This window comes from Ictidomys tridecemlineatus, chromosome 8 (assembly GCF_052094955.1).
Source record: "Ictidomys tridecemlineatus isolate mIctTri1 chromosome 8, mIctTri1.hap1, whole genome shotgun sequence".
Taxonomy (NCBI): domain Eukaryota; kingdom Metazoa; phylum Chordata; class Mammalia; order Rodentia; family Sciuridae; genus Ictidomys; species Ictidomys tridecemlineatus.
The window spans coordinates 46,668,871-46,695,396 of NC_135484.1; the positions used below are offsets into that span (position 1 = coordinate 46,668,871).

The 26,526-nt window shown below is 37.1% G+C and overlaps 1 protein-coding gene across 3 annotated transcripts in view; it reads right to left on the bottom strand.

The window, feature by feature from the left end:
- The window catches only part of Nt5dc1 (5'-nucleotidase domain containing 1), a 123,858-nt gene that overhangs the window by 23,570 nt on the left and 73,762 nt on the right, over positions 1 to 26,526 (bottom strand). For all 3 annotated transcript variants that reach the window (XM_078019366.1, XM_078019367.1, XM_078019368.1), the window contains exon 7: positions 271 to 445. In XM_078019366.1, the coding sequence (XP_077875492.1) occupies positions 271 to 445 (175 nt within the window). The remainder of the gene's footprint in view (positions 1 to 270; positions 446 to 26,526) is intronic.

Sequence of the window (26,526 nt, forward strand, 5' to 3'; positions counted from 1 at the left end):
GACCTTCCCCAAACTCTAAAGCCCAGATCATATGTTAGCTAAAAGTATACTGGCCCCAGTTAATATCACTTTGCTAAAATGCATCAGGGGTGGGTTGCTATCAACAAATATTGAGGTATGTTATGAGAAAAAATTATACTTGTCACTCAGCACTATTTAATATTTAACATAATAATATGGGTATAGTCCAGCTCTTTTAGAAAGACACTGGTCTGGTTTGCTATCAATTTTATAAGACAATAAAAGTGGAATGACTCATTACTTACTTACCCAAGGATATATTCGCAGAGAAGTCTACAGTAATCACTGTGAGAACTGGTAATTAACAAAAGAATTTTTCCAGCATTCTTTAGCTGTCGAAGCCATTTTCTTACAGATTCAGGACAACTGTGTAAATATTTGCCTGGATCTCTCTTTATTTCTGGAAAATATAGTCCAGAGTTTTCTGAAAAATAAAAACACCAAGATTTCTTTTTAAAAATATTTTGACTAAGCATATTCTCAAACTAAACTCTTTCAAAACTATAAAATTAGAAGAATAAAGACTAGATTCAAACACTCTAGCAATAATGCCAATACTAACTACTTTCTAAAAGTGTTTTTTTGTTCTTTACTTTCAAAAATGATGGTTGAAAACCAGCCTCAGCAACTTAGTGAGTTCCTAAACAAGTTAGCGAGACCCTGTTTCAAAATAAAAATAAACAGGGCTGGGGATATGACTCACTGATTAAGCACCCCTGGGTTCAATCCCTGGTACCAAAAAAAAAAAAAGATGGTTGATAATGTCAGTTGATCATATTGGTTGAATATTAGATGAGAATAAACTGTTGAAACAGTGAATACAATATCATCAACATTTCCAATTGGTATTTGGACACCAATTGATTAATAAATATTCTTTCTCAGAGGCACAGTAGGTTTGTTTTTGTTTTGTTTAATTTTTCTGATGGATCACTTACCACACATGAGAGCCAATTTATAGCCTCTGAGAGGCACTGTGATGTCAAATGGAAAAAAACTGGACCAAATAAGCCAGAGAAAGCCAGAAGGCCTAGAGCTGATGGAGAATACTGAAAGATTTGAGTCACTGAACTGGGACCGCTGGCTCTGCCCTGCTGGGTCTCTCATAAGTCTACCGTTTTAGGCTAGGCTCTAAAGTGGACAGATGGAGGCAATATCTCTAGGTGTCATGGTTAGACCATCCCTAGTACTTGACCCAGTGCCTCAAAAGCTGTGCATACAGCAGATGAGTTCAGATTTGGTTGAGATGCTTCTAGATTCACATGGTATTTTAGAAACACTGTTCTTTGAGCATGATAGTACTAATAAGCAGAGAAAGAATCCAAGTCTTACTTTCTTTAACTGCTAGGAAAAGGACACAGGAAGTGATAAAACAATGGGTGAACGTGCTTGTACTGAATGACAGACTGTAATAAGTACACATGGACTACACCTGCAACCTTAACAGTGTGGTACACGTGAAATAATGGAAGAGAAGGTTATATTACAAGAATGTCAGGACAGAAGGGTCTCTAAGTAAAATAAATAAGCAAAAAGAAAAAAGCAGAGATAGTAAATAATTTGTGGCCTGCCTACCCAAGTATATTCCCCCTCTTCTTTGCTAGAGAGTGCTCAGGTTTGTTTGAGGTTTCCTCCTCCTCTCAGGGCTGTGTGTGTGTGCCCATGGAGGATCTGGGTCTCTATCAGTCTATACTCATAATGGTAACTCCCTCCACCTACCAGCAAATTGTTTGAGAAGGTAAAGGGGACCCAAGCATGGCTAATCAGAGCAGAACACTTTTAGGTGGCCCCTGGAGTAATATACATTACCAATATACGGGTGAATCTCCCTCTTCTAGGACTGGATTTTTGCAACAATTTTAAGTTCTACTTATCTACCAACAGCTATTTTCAACACAAAGCACAAGTCCACCATACCAGGGATGACAGAGTAGAAATATGAATGGCAACCTGGGCTCTGTTGATATTGTGGGTCTCAAATTAAGCCACTGAATCAACTACCACTGGAAGTACCACTCAACCTCTGGGGATGGTTTCTGATCATGTGAAACCTCTCAATTTAATACACCAACTATTTGTAGCCTAAAACATCTTGATTAAGAAAATAATACATTGAAAGAATATTATAACCAGAACTCCCACCCTCCCCCCAAAAACCCACCTTAACCAACAGGCAAATATAACAATATGAGAATAATATTCAAATATCAGAAGTTTAAGAACAAAACCAGTTTGTGCCCTCCTGTATTCTGTCCTACATTTTTACAGGTACATTTGTGAGAAATTCTCTAGGCTCTCCTAATTTTCCGGAAACCCTGTAATGGCCCTTACAAAAGTTAAAATATATTTTGCTTTTCAGCAAAAAAAAAAAAGGCATTAAGAAAAGGCCAACTTAAGAAGAATATGTTAAAATGAAATGGCTGAGAACAGTTTGATTAGTGGGTGATTATCAAAGTAATCAAAGAATTTATTATACCTAAGAGAGTCATACGTGAAATTATTTTACTCAAAAAAACAGATTTGGTAGCAAAAGGAATTTTATAGGTTGAATAACAAAAATTTATAGTGGGAGGGCTGTGGCTATGGCTCAGTAGTAGAGTGTTTGCCTAGCATGTGTGAGGCACTGGGTTTGATCCTCAGCACCACATAAAAATAAATAAACAAAATAAAGCCACTGTGTCCATCTACCAAAAAAAATAAAAAATAAAAAAAATTATAGTGTGTAATGACAAATATATTTATAGACTTTAACACTTGTGTACTCAGAAAACAACTGTTTACTGTTATTTTTTTCTAAGCTATATGTGCTTAGTGCCATCTAGTGATCAAAATATAAATTACTATTGAAAAGCAAATTGGCTGAGCATGGTGCCACACACCTGTAATCCCAGCTACTGGGGAGGCTAAGGCAGGAATCTCGCTCACAAGTTAGAAGTCAACCTGTGCAACTTAGTGAGACCTGTCTCAAAATGAAAAATAAAAAAGGGCTGGGTATGTAGCTCAGTGGAAGAGTGCCCTTGGGTTCAATCCAGTACCAGGGGCGGGGGAAAAAAAAGCAACTATTAACATTTCTAAATGAATAAAATGAAGCATATACACTTCATTTAAATTTCTTACCTAGATTAATTTTATATCTCTTAATAGACCTAATTTAAAAGAGAAAAATATAATAATCTAATTAGAAAATTATACTCTGAAGTAATATTGGAATTGTCTTTATTTTGTTCACAAGACACTGAAGAGGACAGTACAAATAGATACCAATGGTAGATTAGGAGCTGCTACTACAAAAAAAATCACTGGCTGTCACTGGCAGACATGTTTTTGTCCCTTTGTAACCTCAAACTATTAAGGTTTAAGAGATGTAATTACACAAGTACACATTCATCTTTTAAAAAAATAAAGCTAGTAAATGAAAGGGAAAAAAGTTAAATATACTAACTGAATTATAATTTTTATTAAATATTTTCTCCAAAGACACTGGAAAGTCTTATAGGTAAGGCATACATTTTTCTGCTTGCATGGAACAGGCATTCAATGCATGACTCCCTGAATTAGTCAGGAGCAGACATACGAACACTTATGCTTATTTATATTCAAAGTAATTATATGATTTGTAATACATACTCCAACAGTGACAAAAATTATATTATTCATACACTATCAAAATCACCAAAAATACCCTTCCATTATTGCACTCCTATCAAAAATGCTTAATTATGATACTAACAGATAAATACTGATTAGACAAGATAGAATTTAGACCTAAGGAGGAAGGAAATGGTGTTGTTTGTTCTTAATTCACAAAGTAGCCTGTGTTTTCACTTAACCTCCAAAAGGCATTCTACTTCATGGCCCTTTTATGTAATTCATTTTCCTGGCCTTCCCACCCCTCTTATATCCTCAGATGCTGGTATTTTTTTTTTGTGTCCCAATGAGATTAAATATAATTGTTTTAAAAAGCTGGTTCTAAAGAAAAAAAAGGATTTAGCTCTCTTATGTTAGAAATTTGGTTATTACACTGTCATGGAAATAACATCAAAATGTTGCAGAAGTCTGATGTGTACATAAAATGCCCAGCATCAGTCATACAGGATTTAGGGACCTCTGGTGGTTAAAAAAAAAAAAAAAGAAGATTAAATTGGATATTAGATATTATAAATACTTCCTTATTTTGATAATACCACATCACCATTTCTGTCCTCACTGAATAAGGAAGCATTTTTCTTGCTAACTGTACCACTACTTTTCCTGTAATCTGCTTGTTTTCAAAACTGTGGTCTAAAGGAGTAGAGATGCTGGGATGCTAACATCTCCACTGTCAGCATCCAGCTAAGGTCAGTCATTATTTCCACTATAGAATATAATTTAGGAGATTTAAATATTTACAGCATTTCCCAGTTATATAAGAATATGCTAGTAAACAGATAAAATGTTTAGCTATGAATTATTTAAATATGCTTACTGTAAGGATGATCCAATTTTCTAATAAAAAGTAAAATTTTTTCCTGACTAAGACTGAAATGTTTTTTCAAGAATTAAAGACATAAATTTCTTTTGTTTATGAGGGCAAAGAATGAAATTAAAATTTAATATTAAAATATTTCCTGTTTATGTTTCTACATGACTTATATCAATCTAATATTTTATTTGTCAATAAAGAAATCTCAAATATATAAAGTGAAAATTTATATGTCAAATATAATGGTTGAAATGGAGAAATGAAATATATAATTTATTGAAAAACATAATTTATAAAATTTACCTTTTAACAGTATCTGTCTCCTATCTCTGTGATTTAATTCACGTACTTGGATCCTTCCCTAAAGATCCTGATTTAGTTGGTCTTGGTAGGACCACAATATTGTTGCTTTTTAAAAAGCTCTCCAAGTATTTCTAATATGACATTGTGATTAGGAATTATTGCTCTAAGCTAGGCGCTAGGGCTATGCCTGTAATCCCACCAGCGTGGAAGGCTGAGGCAGGAGGACTACAAGTTCAAAGCTAGACTCAGAAAAAGCAAGGCGATGAGCAATTCAGTGAGATCCTGTTTCTAAATAAAATACAAAATAGGGTTGGGGATGTGACTCAGTGGCTGAGTGCCCCTAAGTTAAATCTCTGGTGCCCCCCCCAAAAAAAAAACAAGAAAAAAATTACTGCTCTAAAATATAAGAACTAGGGTTCTTAACTATTATCTATATATTTTATATGATTCACTGAGAATCATAGGTTCTCAGGGGGCAAGTACTTCTTAATTTTATAGCATATTATCTAATATATAGCCATGTAGACAATAAAGTCAGTCAACAAATATTAACTGCCTCTGATTATATTAAAAGTCATTGTGGTTGATGATCTTAAAGTATTTACTCTTATTTTACACAAACTCAGAATGGTATTCCACATTTAGTTACATATTCTAACTTTACAATGATAGAATTCATATTGATGACAGGAAAGAAAGGATGGCATGGAATTCTTTTACAGAAATTTTTTTACACAGTGTGAATTAGTCTAGAGAAGCCAAAGAGACTGCTTTTTCTCCCCAAAGCCACCAAATGGCAGACCTTGGACTGAACAGTCTATACATAATGGTTTTCAGTAATCAATGCTTTAACATTTTTGAATTTTACTTTATTGTATATGTTTACAGAATATAAATAATGTATAGTTTATGTCAGCATAATCTTTTGAATAAGTTAAAGAAGACCAAATTAACAAATATTTAAGAAAAATTCTTCATCACACTTCTGATTTTTCATCTACTTCAAATATGAAATACAGAACGGATCACAAATTATTAAAAGGCACAGTAATTATGACAATAAAAAATAAATTTCCTGGGATATTAGCCCTCTCCCCAAATCTCAACCCAAAAGTTTGTTTTTGCTTTTTGCTTTTTGAGAGAGAGAGAGAGAGAGAGAGAGAGAGAGAGAGAGAGAGAGAGAGAGAGAGAGAGAATGAGGATTGAACCCGGGTCCTACCTGTGCCAGACGAGCGCTCAACCGCTGAGCCACAATCCCAGCCCCCCAAAAGCTTTTGATATTTCTTCAAAACATAGATTGGTCTTCAAAACCATGCATTTTCAAGATCATATTTTATCACAAGGGTGCACTGTTTCCTTAATTAATTTAGTTCAAATAGTCTCAGTGTCTCCAGAAATACCTTAATAAAGCCAACAGGATTCAGAGCTATAACTAAGAAGAAATCCATTTCAGAACACACATACTATTATAATAGCCAAGGATTACTCATCCAATGTCTGGATGTCTCGGAGCATATTTCACATCAGGAGAGCCAGGCTGTTAGGTCCCTGCTGTATCTACCCTAGCTCATTGACTAATTAAGCAGCTATTTGAAATGAGGCATCACTGTATTTCATCATACTTTTCCACTTAATCAGTTGTGAAGTTTTAAATCAGTGAAATTTTAATTCAGATAACTGGTTTGACAAAGTATTAACTTTGTAATATAAAATTTAAAGTTATGGAGTTGATAAAATAAACCAGTATTAGAATAATCAAATAATTCATTTTTGATATAATAAACACAGATATACAGAGTCTATATGTATACTCTGCAACACTACTTGAGGAACAATAGTGCCCTAAAACAGAGCACTTAGTTCACACATGGGCTTCAGTGCCTCAATGAAACCCCAACACCGGTTGCAACATTCTGTCCCTCCATGTGTTTGAACATGTTATAAGGAGCAGAGCAGGTGCAGGCCTTCTAGCTTTCATCAGATTCCTGGGTATAGAGATGTGACCCCATCAGGCAAAGACTTAGATTTTCCTAGACTATGACAATGCATTAACAAAAGCATTAACACCCCTCTCCTTGTCATTACCAAGAAAAATTTTACAGAAGTACTTAGAGTAACAAAAAACAAAGGTAGTATAGATTTTTACACAAAATATAATTCCTAGGCTCTGTATGTATACATCCCAAGTCCAATAAATTTATACTCACTTAGGATGACTAAAGAAAAGCTATTCAAAGTTGATTTAATTTGTATGTTGTGAATTACCCAATATACAACTTAACAACATATAGAAGGCACCATAAGTACTCTTCATGATGAAACTATACTGAAAATAAGATTGAAAGTTCACTGTGTTAGGTTTTCTGCTGTTGCATAATAAACTACCTCAAATATGGTGTCTCAACACAGCAGTGAATTATCATTATCTCTCATGGTTCTGAGGGTTGACTGAGCATAGCTGAGTGGCCCTTACTTGGAGTGGTGACTGTCAGATGCCACTGGGTCTGGGCACCTGGACTGGGACAGCCTGCTGTGTGGGGACTGGTGAAAGAAATTGGGCTAGGGTGGGCTTCTGCAGAGCATGAGGATCTCAGAGAAACTAAGCTAAAATGGCAGTGGTTTTTCCCCAGAGCAATTATCCAAGACAAGCAAAAGCTGCAAGAATTCTTAAATCTAGTCTTGCAAGTCCTAATGTGTCACTTCTGCTGTATCCTCCTGGTTATACAGGGACAGTGTATTTTCAAGGAGAAGAAAACAGAGGGCATGAATTCCAGGAGGCAGGATTCATTAGTGAGCTATCCTTGCAGACCGGCTACCAGGAATACTAATAGGCCTGTGTGATTCCTGCCAGTATATCTCCTATCCATCTGGATCTCTATGGGAATTTTAAACATGGTTTTAATTTAATACCAAATTTTACAAATGGAGAGTTTAGAATAATTTCATTATTGACATACTTTGAGTGCTTATTTTGTCAAACAATTCTAAGATCTTTATAATCATTAATATACTTAATCCTCTTAACTCCATGGATAGACCCTATAATAGTTGCTTTTTGTAATTGAAAAACTGAGAACCAGAGAGCTTAAGGAAATTGCCCAGAGTCACATAGTTAGAAATGTGGCAGAGCAGAGCGATTGATGTGGCCAGTCTGCTTTCAGAGCTTGTGCAACACTTCTTCTTCAGTGATAAGGCATTTGGGGACTCAAAAGAGTACTTTAGGGCGTATAAGTCCTTATTTTCTTTTTTTGCATTTGGGTGCACTATCATGTAGTGTCACAGGTTCAGGGCCTTTGGGGTTGACAGGAATTCAAATGAGGAAAAACTTAAATTTGGACAAATCAAATTAAATTTTTACAGAGTTAAAAAAAAAAAGCATCTATTTTTTTATGGCTTGGGTCTGAAATGTCCTCCAAAAGTTTGTGTCTGAAATGTCCTCCAAAAGTTTGTGTGTTGAGTTTGGTGGCAATGCAGTAGTGTTCAGAGGTGTGACCTTTGGGAGAGGACTGGATTATGAGGACTCTGACCTCATCCATGAATTAACCCATTAATGGATTAATAACTTAACAGGCTATTGGAAGCTGGCAGGAACTTTAGGAGATAGGGCCTAGTTGTAGGAAGTAGGTCATGGGGTTAGGGTGTGTGTGTCCCCAAAGGATAATTTTTGTTCCTTGCCCCATTCATCTCGAGCTTTCTTTCTGCCTCCTGGCTGCCATGATGTGAGCAGCTCTGTTCTACCATATGGCCCCTTTCAACTCCTTCTGTCTCACCACAGGTCCAGAAACAATGGGACCAAGTGACCATGAACTGAAACCATGAGCCAAAATAAAATTCGCCTCCTTTGAAATTGTTTATTTCAGATATTTAGTCTCAACAATGGAAAGTTGCCTAACACACTTTCAGTATGCATTCTAATTACAGTCACAGTGTCTGGAACTGGAAGAAACCAACTCTTTTAACCCTGTTACGTTAAGATAATTAAGTAGAGCCCACAGATTTTGCTCAAAATTATCAATAGTAACCCAAGTAGGAATGGAATACAGTGCTCGAGAATCTCAGTTCACTAAAACTCACCACTTAACATAGCTAAATCTCTGTGTTTTACATCTAACTTAACTGGTGATGATTGTTTCTTAATAACTTGCATTCAAAAGAAATAGAAGTCAAATTCTTCAATGTGTATATCTACTTAGTTCTGAAATTTTTAAGAATTATAAAATTAAGTTCTAGTTTTTCTCAAAATTAGTACATTAGCTCTTTGTAGTCACTGATCTACAGTGACCTCTGAAAGTCACCATGCTGTTATTTTGAGTGTGGAGCCCTTCCCAAAGCCCTCCATCACACTACCTCTGGACATCAGTGAAAGCATTCATCCCAAAGCACCATAATCAGCACTTATAATAATCATCATTATGTGTTTTTCTTTCTTCCAAGACTATGAGATCTTTCTAAAAAGAAACCATTTTTACATTCATATTTATATTTCTGATGTCAAGAAAACTGTACAGTATGAATAACTACAGAAATACCTGTGTGTGTAGAAAGGGCTATCATGCAAGAATTAGCAGGTGACCATAAAGACAGTTTGGCAAATCACAGCCAATTGGCCATTTTACATCTTAAAATACCAATATAGTACAAACATCTACATATATCTTTGATTTTGTTTTTTGATGTACAAAGCCTATATTTACTACTTGGCTCTTTAAGAAAGTTGATTCCTGATATAGTATTTCATAATTATAGAGCAGTAAATAAAAAATTTATAGTTCAGAAAATGCCAAAATAATAATAGATGAAATTGTTAATTCAAGGGACATTACTGAAAACCTAGGTAGTCTCAGAAGAGAGAACGTTACAAAATCATTTGCAATAAAAATGCTTTTCTGAAAGACAACCTAAATAACATTATGTACCTTTTCATCACAGTGGATTCCCAGGCATGATATAACTGTCCCCCAATTAGGCTTGGGTCCTCTAGCAGGAGATTCCATAAGTCAGAAGAGGGGTCTTTTCTCTCTGTTATCTTCCTTGGAATTTTTTCAGGCAAATCAAAACTTGCCTTTGCTACTGCCTTTATTATTCTTAGTCTCTGAATAAAATTTGGAGGTTCACTTGGTCTACTTGTTAATAAAGCAATAGCAGGGCCACAGCAGAACACTAAGCTCAGGGCCAGAAAGCTAATGTCTGGTAATATTTTTCCTTGTTAATGTCGGAGGAAGTAGAAAGATCCAAAAAATGCACAAGATAATATGATGATATGATCAGGAGCACCTAGAGTTTGTAACTTGAATATGAATAAAGGCTCTACTGCCTAAACACGCCTTAAAAATAACCTGTACAAGAAGGTAAATTAAAGATACTTGCTGATAAACCCTGGGACAGGTTTTAGGTGCTAGCTTCAAAGAAATGTACCCTAGGTTTCACCTCAGATAGCTTGCAAATGGATTTGCCAGGCATACAACCATTTTGGAGGGTTTGGTTTTCTCTAGAAGTTGGTCCACTGACAGATTATCCTGACTTGAAACCTTCCCCCTCCTTCAGAAGAGAGAAGCTGGAAAAAATTAGAACAGATGGGTACCTCAAGGCAAAACAGGCTTAAGATGTGCCAATGCTATTCTAAAAAAATAAAAAATAAAAAAAATTTAAAGTTGACTTTTCTAGCTTTGAGGCACAAAGAGATCAGAAACAGGAACAAGAACAAAGGAATCATAAGGTAGATATTAGGGTTCACTTAGTATAAATGTTTAAAAGAAACCTGCCTCCCACTGAGGACTCAAGTGCCTGATTATTTAACACACAAAAGACCTGGAATAGAACTTCCACTGCATTTCTTCTAACCTGGTTTGTAGTAAATGGCCTAACAGAATGCTGAGACAGCCTTTTAGCTCAGTTGTTTTAAACAGTAGAGTTGTGCTTTAATACATATTGGGGGGGCTGGGGATGTGGCTCAAGCGGTAGCGTGCTCACCTGGCATGCGTGAGGCCCGGGTTCGATCCTCAGCACCACATACAAACAAAGATGTTGTATCCGCCAACTAAAAAATAAATATTAAAAATTCTCTCTCCTCTCTCTCCTCTCTCACTCTCTCTTTAAAAAAAATACATATTGGGTATTTTTCTAAACTAATAAACATAAAAATCATACATTCATTTTGTTTCTTTTCCTTTATTTTTTTTTTTTTTGCAGTGATGAGGATTGAACCCAGGGCTTTATATGTGCTAGCCAAGCACTCTATCACTGAGATCCACCCACAGCCACCATATGTATTTTTTAAACATTTAAACATAAAAGCTGTTTTAAATCTTTAAAGAATCAAATAACAACTTTTTTGCTAGATTAACATTAAAAAATCTAAAAATTAAAGTTATAAACTCACTTGTTTTTTAAAATATATTCTTGTCTATATCTACCTATCTATCTATCTATCTATCTATCTATCTATCTATCTATCTATCTATCTATATATATATATTTTAAAGACAGAGTGAGAGAGGGATAGAGAGAGAGAGAGAATTTTAATATTTATTTTTTAGTTCTCGGTGGACACAACATCTTTGTTGGTATGTGGTGCTGAGGATCGAACCCGGGCCGCACGCATGCCAGGCGAGTGCGCTACCGCTTGAGCCACATCCCCAGCCCACCTAACTATATTATTAAAGGTTTTAAAAGAAAGATTTTTCTGCTTTCTCTCTTTTGGAGACATTAAGTCTATCATTTGAAAAAAATTACTTCTACGGCTATAGACTGTATTGATATTAATAGGTAATAGGTAAATATTTTTCCCCACTATTCCTTAAAACATATATCCCAAAATTGGGGGTGGGGGCAAAAGGTCAGTATAGGTGACAAACGATTAGGTCAGTGGGGAAGATGGGGGTTGGTTCAAAAGGAAAGGAAATTAAATGCTAATACCTCCAGACCCCTTTCTCCCTCCTCCACCACTTGTTAAAGTTACCAGCTTCCAGGGAATTGTGCCTCCCTTTAGGGAGTTGTAGGAGTTGTTAATGAATACCCCCAGGGCTCTCCCTTCCTGCCCTAGGATCACTCTCTCTTTTGGTCACTAGTCAGGTAGGCAAGATAAATGGGGAAAAGAGTGAATGAGAACAAAGGACATTTAACATGTATAAAAGGGGCAGGTCCTCATCAGGCTCTGTGGCATGAAGAGGACCCCCACTTCCTCGGACACCCAGCTATGGGGCCCCATCTCTTCGGAGAAGTCAATCTCTGTGTAAGGATGGTCTTAGGACTTAGTCTAAGCCACTCCATTTTAAAACTCCATCTTGAAATAAACACGCAGTCTCACCAGGCAAGATATGGAGCCCTCCAATATGTCAATCAGGTATAGCCTGATAAAAGCAAGTTACTTTCCACAACCCTAGTAAGAGTCAGGGTGAAGTCACATGTCATTTGTCTAACCCTGATAAGAGTCAGAAGTATGACATCAGGGTAGAAATCACCAGACCATATGTCCTTTCTAAGAATGAAAGATGTCACCGAGAAGGGTGACCCAAAGGGTGAGCAGAAGCTCCCAAAATTTAATATAAATGACGGAGCAAATGAACAGACATTCAGCCAGCCGACACTGATGCCTTCATGCCAGAGAGCCTGATGAGGACCTGGACTAATATCCCAACTCTTCTCATTGTTTGCCTGATCCTCTGCATCTTCCTCATATTCTGAAACTCTACAGCTACATCTTGACCCTGAAGAGAAATGCAACTTCTTCCTACGACCCTTCTTCAACTGGCTGTCAGCTCCATCTGAAGCCTGCCTCTGTCTCTGACCTGATCACTGTGGTCTGAGTGAGTATGCATCTGCTGGACTTAGAGCCTAAGGCTTGAGACTTTAGATCTGGCACTTGAGCTTAACATGCAGAGGGAATATCTGTTATGATTAAGAGTGTTTGCAGAGTTTAGAATTAATCTAGAATTGTTTGCTGTTGATTGTCTATTAAAGTGCCTAGCATTAAGGACTGTCATTTTCTTGATTAAGAACCTATAGCGTGAAATTGTATTGAGTTATTTGAGTGAATAAAGCATTGAAAGGGCAGAAGCACGTGGACATTCTTTATTTCTCCCCCTCCACTACACAAGTTGCACCTTTGCCCATTGAGACAGTCTGTTCTATCCTTTAATTAAAACTTGCTTTCATGTTTGCCTCCATGTTTCTTGGGTGTTCAATCTTCACATCAGGGAAATGGGACTCAGCTCTGATTCTCATCACCAGTATCAAGATGACTCATGGTTCCCACTACAAGGTCTCAATCCCGAGAAGAGGAAAAACAAACCACTGAACTACAGTTGAAAGTGTTCTGAGTTAGGCAGACACATAGTGTGCAATGACTGCTGGGGAAGAAAATGACCACTAGTTCTCCAGCATGTAAGGTGAAGATTCAAGATGAAGTGAGATTTAGACGGAGCCTCGGTGGGCAAAAGATGTTCCACTGGCTGTGCTGGGGAGAATGGGCCACTGAGCAGAGGGAAGGTTAGGAGTGAATGGTAGGGAGTGTCTGCTGAGGGCCCACATAGCACTGAGTGGAGAGCAAAGGTCTCCTCACTGCCTGGATGAGTGGATGTATTAATCCTTACTTCAATGCCTTTACTCAAGATGCTTGCTGCTCGGCCCATGCCACCACCAACTTGAAGCCAAAATGATTTCTTCTCTTGTTTTCTCAATTCATCCCTTTTTTAAAGGGTCAGCTCTCATTTTTTTTCAAGTTTTCTCTTTCTCTTTTCACTAACTATGCCCATTACTTCTGTTCTATTTCACACATTCCAGATTTTATTCATTTATTTTTTCTTTACAGCTCATTAATTACATGAAAGATTTTTATCTCCCATTTAAGCTCCATAAAAACAATTTCACTGTGCCAATATAGTGATTATATTCTGGGCACAAAGAACATATTCAGTTAAAATAATGTATGCTCTTAAAATTGTAGTGATACTATTATGTTTAAAAAAAACATTTTTTCTTCGTATTCAAAGACAAAATTTCATTTCTACTCAATCTAAGTGAGGCTACTTAGCCTACATTTTAATTCAGTGGCATTTCAGAGCTAAAAGTCTTGGGAATGATATTGCCATTCTTAATACTAATGAATATTTAGTGCATACCTCAGTTTCTAAGAATAAAACATAACAAATCTGCTGTAGGCAGGAAGCAGTTGTTATTTATTAGGGCTTTCTGAGAACTAATTTAAAATTTTCTATTAAAAAATTATATTCTTTATTTTGACTTAGGAAAAAGCCTAAGAAAGCATATGATATAAATGGATCAAATGATTTCTTTTTTTGAGAGGAAAAGAGCTGTCAACATCAATCCAGAGAACTCTGTAACTTGTAATTGCTCAATAACCAAGAAGGAAACATTCAAAATTCAGCTTACATGAAGCAAATATTTCACTCACAATTATTTGGCAAATGTTAGCAATAAACACTAAATGAGCTATTTGTACTCAGTGAAGAAAAATGTGAATGAAAAGGAAATTGCATTAGACCTCAAGGATGACCATTAACATTTCATCTGAAAACTATAACAAAGAAAATGTTTTTCCTTCCAGATAAGAATTCCATTTAAAACTTCAAAAGGAGTTTAATCTAAATGTCTCCTGCTAGCAAATTAAATCATTAGAGAGAAAGGGAGGCGGGATGGGAGAAAGAAATTCATGATTTGCAGATGATTTCATAAAAAATGGCTGTTGGTGCTGCTGTAGGGAGAGAGGCTACTCCATTCCAACTGAAAAAAGCTTCAAAGGACAGCACAGCTCTAAGTCAACACAAATGCAAGTACATCATAGGATGTGGTCCCCAATGTTCCTGTGTGACACTGGTCCAAATCAGACAGTCCTGATTCAGTCCCAGTTGTGCAATCTCCTTGGGCACTGGACTTAGTTACCCAGAGACTTTGTTGGTTTATCTCTAAAGCAATAATTGTAGGACCCACCCCATCAAGTAATTGTGTGACTTAAATAATGTATGTGAAACACCTAGCACAGTGCTTAGAACATACTAAACACTCTGTGTTAGAGCAATTTTCACTTCACCAAGTTCCTCTGGCTTAAGTACAGGGCAGTTCATTACCTACAAGATGCTATGGGCCACACTGTACCATGGAACTGCTCTGCATGGGCTTAACATTTAAGATTTTGACTATCAAAATGTTACTTACCTTCAAGGTATATTTTATAAAATTACTTGCTATGAAATAACCGCCCCCCCTTGCAAAAAAGAAAAAAAGTGAACTACTAAGGGGGAGACAATGATGTTACTTTGTCACTTCCATGGGACAATAGTGGCCTGAAAGGCCTACTGCTACATTATAGCATTACTTTCACAGAGCACTGAGCACAGAATCTTGGGGTGGTTGTTATAACTTGGGAACCATAAACCCACTCAGCTCACTGTACAGATATGAAAACGAAGCCTGAAGAGGCTGACATGCCTACATTGCACAGTTGAGGAAACGCTGATGGAATGAAAGTCCTAGTCTGTTTTTTTTTATTCTATATCTTTACTATCTATACCTATTAACCTCATTGGTTTAACCCCTTATTGATTTAAGGTATTTTGCAGCCTTTTTGTTAAGACATATGAATGTGCTTAGCAAAATAAATTAATAAGTCCTTTTAAGTACCCTTGCAATACAAAATCAGAACAAAGAAATATTACAAATAGCTGCTTTATTCCTAAACAATAATGTATGCTCTTAAGTTTATTCCTAAACAAATAAGCAAAATCAATCTCTGGACAGTTTTTTGCCTTTAATTTATTCCACATATTCAAGAAATTCCCTTAGGAAAGATTAGGTCAAGCAAGAGCCAATGTTCTATAAATCTGTGTGGAGACTGTGGGGTTTCAGAAGGAGGACCTCCTGGCTTAGTAAGTTTCAACCTGCCAGATAACAAGGAAATTATTTTTTCATGGTAAAGTGCAATTTTAAAATTATCTTGTAATTACTCAAGTAATACATGCAAAATTATCCTTTTCCAAATTTCAAAACATTAAAACAGATCATAAATCTTCTTTGAATACTATCCCTAAATTCTGGAACCCTCCTTGTCTAGCTATGGCTTGGACAGATGTGTCCCTTAAAGGCTCACATGTTAAGGGCTTGTTCATCAGCCTGAGATTGCTATTGGGAGATATGTGGTGCTAAAGGTAGAGCCTTTAATAGGTTAGGCTTAGTGGAATGAAGTTAGGTCATGGCTCTTGAAGGAGATATTGGGACCCCTGCCCCTTCCTCCCTCATTTTACTTTGGGGCCACCATAAAGTGAACAGGTTTCTTTTTCAGTGTTGTACTGTGCCTCACGATAGGCCCCAAACCAACGGTGCCATGTGACTGTGAACTGAAACCTCTGAAACTGACCCCAAGTAAATCTTTCCTCCTTTATCACTGATAGTCTGTCGCAGTGACAAAAGGATAACTAACATAGGAAGTTGGTTCTAAGAAGTAGGGTCGTTGCTGTGACTGCATCTAATGAAGTGGTTCATAAGACTTTGGAACTGATTTGTAGGAGGAGTTTGAAAAAGTTTGGAGAAGCTGTATAGAGAAAGCCTAGAATGCTATAAGCAGAGCTTAACAGAGCAATGTGGACAGTAAAGGCTGTACTGACAAGGTTTCAGATGAAATGAGGCTTCTATTGGAAACTGGTCTACAGGCCACTCTTGTTACATTCTGTCCACATTCTGTCCATGCCCTGAGACTGTGGGAGGCTGAGTTAAAAGGTGACAGGCTAATTTATCTGGTGGAGGAAATTTCAAGGCATCACAGCATTCAGGAAGTACCATGGGTACTACTGGATGCTTTAGGCCAGATTTATGGTAAGAATCAGGAGCAAAAAATAGAGTTAAAAATCTGACAAATTTGCAGTTTGATCATAAAAAAAGTGTGTGTAAAGTTCAACCAAGAGAGGTACAGCTGCTAAATAGGTTAGTGCCCTTATAAAGAAGCCAGGCTGGGGATGTAGGTCAGTGATAGAACACTTGTCTTGCATGTACAAAGCTGCTGGTTTGATTACTTGCACCAGGACACAGGAAAGACAACCTGGGAACATCTCAGGAATTGGCAGGAATCTACCTATTGCAGGCTCAAAGGTTTAAAAGTTTAAGGATTTGGTCTGAGAAGAGGGCCCAGGGGCACCACCCTATTTGAACACAGCTATCTAAGGAATTGTTTTCTTGGGATTCATTTCCCTGTGTTCAGTCGTTGAGATACTCAGAAGCCACTACAATCGTGGTTTGTAAGTCCTGGTATAGCTTGGACTCTCGACAGACCTTGGTTTTGAAGGCATGGAAGAGTTGTGGGGTCATAGAGGCTTCCAGTGATATTTCAAAGGAATGCCTGGAAGGTCAGGCAGTTGAGTGTGCGGCAGAGTTGAAGTTCCAGCAAGCAGCTGCTGATAGAGTGATGCATGGAGCTGTGAGAGTGAAGCCAGGAGACCCCAAGAAGACAAGATATGCCAGAAATGTGGACTGTGCGTTGAGGGAAGTTGCAGGAGGTAAGCAGAGTTATCCTGAGAGAGGTCATGTGGCTTGTGGTCACCGGGATGGGCTATCCAAGTCCTTTGGAGATCACAACACACCACTGGGTGACCGGGATAATGGACACAGAGCTATAGGATTCCGTTTGCCTAGCTGAGTTTTAGTCTAATTCTTCTTTTCCATATCCCAATTCTTCTCTTTTGGAATGGGAATGTTTACTCTGTGCTATTATTTCTTAGAAGTATATAACTTTCTTTTTTATTTTTACAGGAGCTCTCGTTGATTTTGCCTTGGGTCTCAGTGGGTATTTTGGACTTGGACTTTTGAGCAATGATCCAACTGTTAAGACTATGGGTACTCTTATTAGAAATGGACTGAATGAGGTTTGCATAGTAAGATGGGCATGAGCCTTTGGGAGTTAGAAGTGGAATATTATCATTTGGCTCTGAAGTGTTCTCCAAAGACTTACATGTTAAAGGTATGACAGGGAATGGAAACTTTAAGAGGTGGAACTTCGTGGAAGGAAGTTAGATCACTGGAAACATGCCCTTGAAGGGGATGTTGGGACCCCAGCCCTTTCCTTTCTCCTTTTGCTTCTTGGCCAAGATGAGGTAAGCAGGTTTCTTTTGCCATGAGGTACTGCATCATCATAGGCCCAACAGCAATGAAGTTATGTATCCATGGACTGAAACATCTGAAACTGTGAGCCAAAATAAACCTTTCTTCCTCCTAAGTTCTTTACCTCAGGTATTTTGTCACAGTAATGGAAAGGTGAATCACACACTACCCTAAAGAGCATCATTATCATATTGCTGTATATTTTCCAGATAAATTTATGGAAAATAAATTTATATCATTCACATTTTAATGTGTATCACTGCAATGTTTTCATGGACTTATATACAAGCATACATATATTTCACAGTAGATATTTTCTACAATTTGATTTGTTCTCTCAACATAGATTTGGGAATCTAGCCATGTATATAGAGGTGTATTTAAGAAATAATTACTGGGCTGGGACTGTAGCTCAATGGCAGAGTGCTTGCCTAGCATGTGTGAGGCACTGAAATTGATTCTCATCACCATATAAAAATAAACAAATAAAGACATTCTGTCCATCTACAACTACAAAAAATAAAATAAAAAATTATAAAAAAAGAAATAATTACCGAGCATTTACTGCATTTTTTTTTTGTACTAAGGATTAAACCCAAGGGTGCTTAACCAATAAGCAACATCCTCAACCCTTTTTGAGACATGGCTTTGCTAAGTTGCTTATAGCCCACAGCTTCACTAAGTTGCTGAACCTAGTTTTGAACTTACAATCTTCCTGCCTTAGCCTTCTGAGATACTAGGATGATAGGCATGTCCCATCACACCCAGCCTTATTCTAGTATTGAAGATACAAAAATGGGCAAAACCAAAATTCCTTCCCTTATAGAGGTTACATTTTAGAAACATTCATTCTGATCTACTGTATGACTATACCAGCCGTTTTTGTGATTTATTTTCATTACTGCAAATTTTGGGGGTGATTATCATTATATTTGACTCCTGGTACACATTTGTGTACTTCTTTTCTGCTTAAGTGAGATGATGGGTCACTGCATATCTACATTTCCAATATTAATAGTTATACTGAATTTTATCCTAGAATGGTTGCAACATTTTAGCATCAGACAATTTTTGCCATTCCACTGGGTGAAAATGGCATTGCAACACTACATCATGTGTTCATGTTTCCCTGATTATTAATAAGGTATTAAGGTATAGCATCTTTTTGAGTCTATTTATTTTTTCTTAAAAATAAACTGGGGATTGAACCTCAGGTGCTTTAAAACAGAGCTACCAACCCCTAAGCCTTTGCTAAGTTGCTTAGGGCCTTGGTATGTTGTTGAGGCTGGCTCTAAACTTACAACCCTCTTATCTTAATTTCCCAGATCACTGGGTTTACAGATGTGCTCACTGCAACAGTGTTTTTGAGTCTTCATTAGTCACCGTCATTCATACTTTTTATATTTCCACAACACACAAGACTGAGAATGAAGTCATCATACACACACAAAAAGTTTGTTGAATTCAACTGGTGAACTGAGGGCAATTTGGGTCAAATGATTTTATTGTAAAATTTTACCAAATACACTCTGAGGACACTTGGCAAATTCTAGTATTATCAACTCCTCAAGTATTCCTTACTCCACCAAAAGCCTTCAGGCTCTCAGCAGTGCATCACCCTTTCCCTTATCCAACAGTTTCACTGCAGAATCAAATTTGCAAATGCACTGGCAAAAAGTGAACTAGGTCAAAGGCAACTTCCTCCAAGGGTTTTCTAGGTGGTCTATGGAAAATTGGAGGTGGGTACATTTGTTAATCACTGCAGAGGTGTCTATGTCCTAACTAATAAAGCTAGTTACTGTTAGCCTTCTCCAAAAGTTAAATTACAATCATCATTATTGATATCAAGAGAAAAAAAAAACAAGCCCAGAGAACACAGAATCTGGAACTCTCCTACACTATAAAAGCACCTTGAAAAATGTCTGGCAGTATCTACTAAATTGAACACACATATACACTTAACCTTAATTCTATTTTTAGGTATAGCTTCGAGTAACATGTAAATAGATACACAAAACATATGTAAATGATGTTCATAAAGACATATTTGTAGTAGTTCCCAATTAAATTAACCCCAAATTAAACCCCCAATTAACTATAGAACAGGTAAATATTAGTATAGTTACCTACTAGTATATCATAAGCAATTAAATGAATGATTTATTCTTACATCAAACAAGAGATATAAATGAAAGGAACATAATGTTGAGGAAAAGAAGTCAGACACAAGAAAATACATACTGTTCAATTCCTACATAAAGTTGAAAATCAGACATAACCAATCTGTGACGTCAGCTTTCTCTCCAGGGAAGGAATATCAGCTGGGAGAATGGTGGGTTTTGGTGGGGGGTGGCAATGTTCTACTAGCTAAACATGTGTTCATATCTAACAACAAGATTAACACTAATAATAAAGAACATAACAGTTGCATGACCATGAAAGTGAATTCAAGAAATGGACTCAAAACAAGTGGTAAATGAGATGTGAAAGACTCACATCAAAATAATCTATATAACATGACATTGTAAATGTGTTTAATATAAACAAAACAACTTTTGGTAATTTTGCTTGTTCAAATTTGCATTAATTAACATTTTAAATTAACCTCAGGATTCCCTATCTCCAAGCATAAGAAGTGCCTTTCTAATTTCATAATCTTTGGCAGAAAGTTGTCTATTAAACTTAATGCAAAAGTATGTGTATTAAGGAGTCAAAAAATCCATGTTAGGAAAAGAAAATATTTCTTATAAGAGCCCTTCCTCCCCTTCATTTTTGGAATTTCTATAGCACTCCTGGTAATATTTGTTACCAAGCACTTTCCTCACTCCTTGAGGATTTTCCAGTCAAGGAAATGTTAATTAAGAACTGTACCTTTACTGATTTCTTTCATGGAGCTTCTAAATTGTTCAATTTAATAACAGTAATGGAAACAGCTTTCATTATTTTAATAGTTCAATGTTTAACTGCAAAGCTTTTATGACTTTATAAACCACAGTTCCCCTTTCCCAGACTATAATCTCAGAATTCCATTCTTAGCTTAATGGAAATATCATGTGACTGAATTTTTGTCTAGCTCTGTAAAAAAAAACTCCATCTGAGTTTGAAGTGTCATTGAACTTTGCAGGCATCAAATAACAGATTTGTATCTGTAAAAGAAAATAGTCCTTTGTTTTTAGAATTAAAGAAATAAACCTTCTGCCAATAATAATTTTCTAAAGGCTCAGACTCTTAAAGGTAGAATCAAGGACATATGGGCTTGTTCTCTCCTCATTTTCCTCCCAAAAAGTGTGTGGTTAAACTCAGTGAATTTTATTTCTTAGTACTGAGTTTAAGATCTTACAGTTTTAGATTTAGGTGGGTCAAAATTTATATTGAACTTACTTCTGCTAGTGATCTACATATTCCAAATATTGTTAAGCATAAAAAAAAGGTTCTCAAAATAACCCCATCTTTTCCTCAAAAACATAGCCAAGTGTGCATAAGCAATGCCAAGAGCTCACATTGGAGAGAAGCCTGCATCATAATGGAGGATTCCTACACCTGCGCTCTAACAGGTCATTAGTCCCAGTGGCTATTAACTGTTAAATTAAGGAACATTAAATACAATTTAAAAGTCAGTTTCTGCAACTCCCTATCCACATTTCAAGTGCTTGATAGCCACATGTAGCTAGTGGCCACCACACTGGACAGCACAGATATAGATTATTTCATCACACAGGAAGTCTGTTGGTCAGCACTCCTTTAGGTAGGAGTTAATTCCAGTTCATGGTTCCTAAAATTATCAGCTGTGGCTGCATAAGGGTACAGTGTGGCATCTGGATCAGAATAATAAGCAAACATAATTTGGTCCAGAAATAAAGCATTTTAAAAAGTAGAAGTAATAATTATAATCTTGAAAGCACGGCAAGGCTTCAGTGCAGACTAGTAGGGGAAATGCCACCCAGAATCAAGTGGCTTGAGCTTTACACCTGGGCTTTAGCTCTGTGTCCTTTACTTACCTGTTAGAAGCAGCCATATATTATCTTCCCCATTTCAGGGAGGGATGGATATCAAACAAGCTTAAATGACAACACTGCTTTATAAAGTGGGCAAGCACTTATTGTTCACATTATTATTCATATTTAAACACTTTTGGTGTATTCAGTAAATCTGACTCTGGCAAATGCTCACCTCATTGTAGTACTCAGAACTGAAAAGTCATATGGAGGTGATTTGGTAAATGGCTGTTCAATTATTTTTCACCAAGATACTATTATTCATTTCTAAAAATGAGCCATGTTCAAATACATTCCTTTATATGGTGCTATCTCAGAATGAACCAACCATACTGTTCACTGAAATAAGCTTGGCAGGAATAATTTCCATTTTGTAGTTAGGAATCATTGCTATAACCAGAGAGGCAAGAATATCATAGAGGTAACCTACACCGAACTTTTTTTTCCTTTAATATACCATCCTTCTAAGTTTTTTCATTTGGCCATTGGGAGCTTATTATTATGCTCCATCTTAGTGGATGAAATGTCTATAACAAATTACTTGGAATTCTTTTATATAAGAATGAGTCTCTTCTCATTTATTTATTTGTTCCACCGTAAGATTCATTGGTATTTACTTTGTACTTTGGGTTATAATTCAATCCTACTTTCAGATTGTCCCAGCTTTGGTCAATGGATCCATTCTGAAGGATCCCCTCATCTCATGTTCCTGTTCTGCACACACCAGCTGCATTTTATGCCAGGAGGTTTGTGTTTCATCTGCAGCTATAAAGGGAGCAGTCATAGTGCCCTCTAATTTTTTCCATTTCCTCTTCACAGCAAAACAAAACAAAAACCAAAACAACAACAACAACAAAACCAACCAACCAAAACAAACAAACAAACAAACAAAAAAACCCACACAGATCTTTCAGACCATGGTTAAAAGAAAGCCTGTAAGTGGTGAGGATAGCTGCATTTCTGACTAGGTGGGGGAAGAGGAGGGAAGCACAAGTGGATTTCTTCAAAAGAAAAAATGGACAGGGTCAGCCATGGAATTTACACCAAGAAGGTGAATAACTTCTGTTTAACATCCTTTGTCTTAGATTGCTCCAACCCAGCGGGAGGAGAGATGGATTAAGATCAATAAAGACACTAAACATCAACATGAGAATGAAGTTGGGAGAGATTTCATGAATGGATTTTTAAAACTAAGGAAATTGCACACCAAAATTTGAGATTACCTTCAAGATTAAACAACCCTTACTTAATAACAGTGCCTTGACATGATTTCATTAAGTTTTTAATAAACTTTTCATTTTAGTTTTAGATTTACAGAACAATGACAAAGACAGCACAGCAGGTTCTCACATGCTCCACACTGTTTCCCTATCAACATCTTACTCTGTTATGGCACATGTGTCACAATAAATGAAACATCAAAGACTGATATGCTGCAGACTAAACTCTCTACTTTCTTTATATTGCCTTAGTTTTTACCTAATGTCTTCCTGTTCCAAGAGCCCATGTTACATTTAATCATTATGTTTCCTTATGCTACTTTTGGCTGTGACATAGTCTCAGACTGTTTTTGATGACCTTGACAGTTCTGAGGAGTACTGGTTAGATATTTTGTAGAATATTTCTCAGCTGGGATTTGTCTAATGTTTTCATGATTAACTGGAATTACAGGTTTTGGGGAGTGTAATGGTTACTTTGAATTGGCATCTTGATTGGATTAAGAGATGCCAAAGATTAAGAGGCTTCTGGTGTGCCAATGAGGGTGTCTAAGAATGATTGGCATGTTAGATAGTGGTCTGAAGTGAAAACCCTCCCTAAGCATGGGCAGCACCATCTAATAGGATGGTGGCTTGGATGGAAGAACAAGGAAGCAGCAGCAAATGCAAGCTTGATTCTTCTTGAAGGGGTTCTTGATTGCTGTTGGGATTACTTGAGGATATCAGACTCTTGCTCCTTCACTCTTGCAAAGGGGACTCTGCCAGTGATTCTCTAGAAGCCTCTGGTCTCAGACTGGGGTAGCACCATTAATTCTTCTTGTTCTAAGGCTTCAGCCTCTTGGAATGGGCAGCTACTGGTTCCTCCAGCTCTCTAGCCTGCAGACAGCATTGTAGACTATCCAGCTTCTGGTTGTGTAAGCCAATCTAATAAATCCCCTTTTTAAAATCATACTTCCTGTTGATTCTGTTCCTTTGGAGAACCCTGACTAATACAGGGAGGAAGACCATGAAGTTATAGTGCCATTCTCATCACATATATCAGGGGTGCAGACTACAAGTATGGCTTAGCACTGTTGATGCTGACCTTTATATTTTGGCTAGGGCAGTATTTGTCAGGTTTCTCCATTGTGAAAAAAGAGAAAAAAAAATATTTTTTGGGGGGCTGGAGATATGGCTCAAGTGGTAGTGCACTCACCTAGCATGTGTGAGGCGCAGGGTTCGATTCTCAGCACCACATAAAAAATAAAAATAAAAAAGATATTGTGTCCACCTAAAATTGAAAAATAAATATTAAATTTTTTTTTTCAGTGGTTCTGAGGATTGACCTAATGGCCTTGTGCTTATTAAGCAAGCAGTCTACCACTGAGCTACATCTCCAACTACTCTTCACTATAAAGTTACTCTTTCCGTCCCTTCCCATACAGTACTCTTTGTAAGGAATGTGCAGCCCACACTTAGGGAGTAGAGAGTTATGCTCCATCTCTATGTCCGCAACAAATTACTTGGAATTCTTTTGTATGAGAATTAGTCTCTTCTCATTTATTTATTTGTTCCATCATTTATTTATATAAGATTCATTGGTATTTACTTTGTACTTTGGGTTATATACTTAATTTTGTTCTCAAACTGTTCCAGCTTTGGCCACTGGGAGCTCTATCATTTGATTCCTGTGTCCCTTTGACATGCCTCCTTTATTTATTTATTTATTCCACTTTACTCTCTGACCTGCTCCAAGGTCTTCTTGTATAATTCCTGTACTAGTCCTACAGCTGAACAGTACTCCAAGGAATCTGTTCCTATTACTAGAGAAAGGTAATAAGAGACACCAACATCTGGGGACTAAGTGCCTTCTCTGGCTTTTAAAGGTGCTTTCACACATACACATTTCTCTCTTTTCCACATCTTCATTAGTAGATGAATAAACTAAGGCCTGGAGTGGTAAGGGATTTGCTCAAATCATGGCTAATAATGGTAATGCTGGCATAAAGTCAGTCTTCTGATGATGGTTCCATGTCCTTTTCACCATCTGATGTCATTTAGATGAGAATACACTAACAATTTGTAAGAAAAACAGAAAAAAGAAAGGGCACTTTCAGAATAAAGTCTTCTCAAGAGGGAAAATTTAACAGGGTCATCTGACAGACTCTCCTGTCTATCTAAAGAAACAACTGGAGAGTCTGCCTTCCTTAGAAAGAGTTCTTTAGTTATACTATAGCAGGGGTTCTCAACTGGGCATGATTTTGCTCCCCACCCTCAGGGAAACGTTTGGCAATGTCTGGAGGCATTTTTGGTAGGGGAAGGCTCTGTTACTGGTGTCTGGTAGAGAGGACAGGATGGCTGCTCAACATTCTTCAATGTACTGAAGGGCGCCCACACAAAGAATTACCTACTTCAAAATGGGAAGTGCAAGGTTAGCCAAAGGAGTGCCTAGAGAAAAATTTCATCCAATTTTATACCATTTCTATTCTTGCTGAATTATTATTATTATTTTTGTTGGTGGCTTATGAAGGACAAACATGGAAAACTGTCCCATTCTGTGAGTTAGCCTATCATATGGAATGTGGCTCTTGAATAGGTAAGAGACTTGCTACGATTCTTACCTATAGGACAAACAAAAGAGGTCATGCTCTTTAAAGCAAGTTGCCTGAGTCCAGCAATAACTTCCTCCAGGTATCCCGAGGGTGAAGGTCTATCTCCCATGGGGCCACCATTGACTGGCCGCATCTCCTGGTTCAGGAACAAGTTGTGCAGAACAGTGAGGTGGCTGGGAAAATCTGCCAACAATTGGGTGAACCTTACTAATTAGATGGCTATTACCCAGAAACTGTTGCTCACCACTTGGTGACCTCAACTTGGAGAGGAAGCAAGTGACTGAATCCCTATTTGTTGATGTATTCAGTGACCACCCAGCCGTTTGACAGGAGAAAGAACGTTTTTTGTTTACCAGGATCTCTCTTGGAAGCTTTAGAAAAAGCTTGCTCATTCTTGAGACTAACAAGTCAATAAAGGACATTTTCTGAGCAAAGCTAGGTGCTCTGGGGCCACACACTGCCAATGGCCACTCGTAAAGATTTCAGAGAGCTTATGGCAGCAGTATCATGTGGGCTGAATCTACCTGTGGAGCACCTGATGCAGCAGACATGTTTACATCAAGTGCTTTGTGCACCATAATGCCTGGTACACAATAACACTTCATCAATGGTAGCAACAATACAGAACAAATATTTACTTAGTGCTTTCCTTATGTGAGACTCTGTGCTAAGTGCTTTATATGTTATCTCACTTGACTTCTCACAACTAGCCTATGAGATAAATACAATTATCAGATTTCATATGTAGAATTGAAAGTGATTGTGCAAATGGCTAATGTTAATAAAAAAACAGTAGAGCTGGTATTTAAATCTCTGGTATTTAAAATATGGAT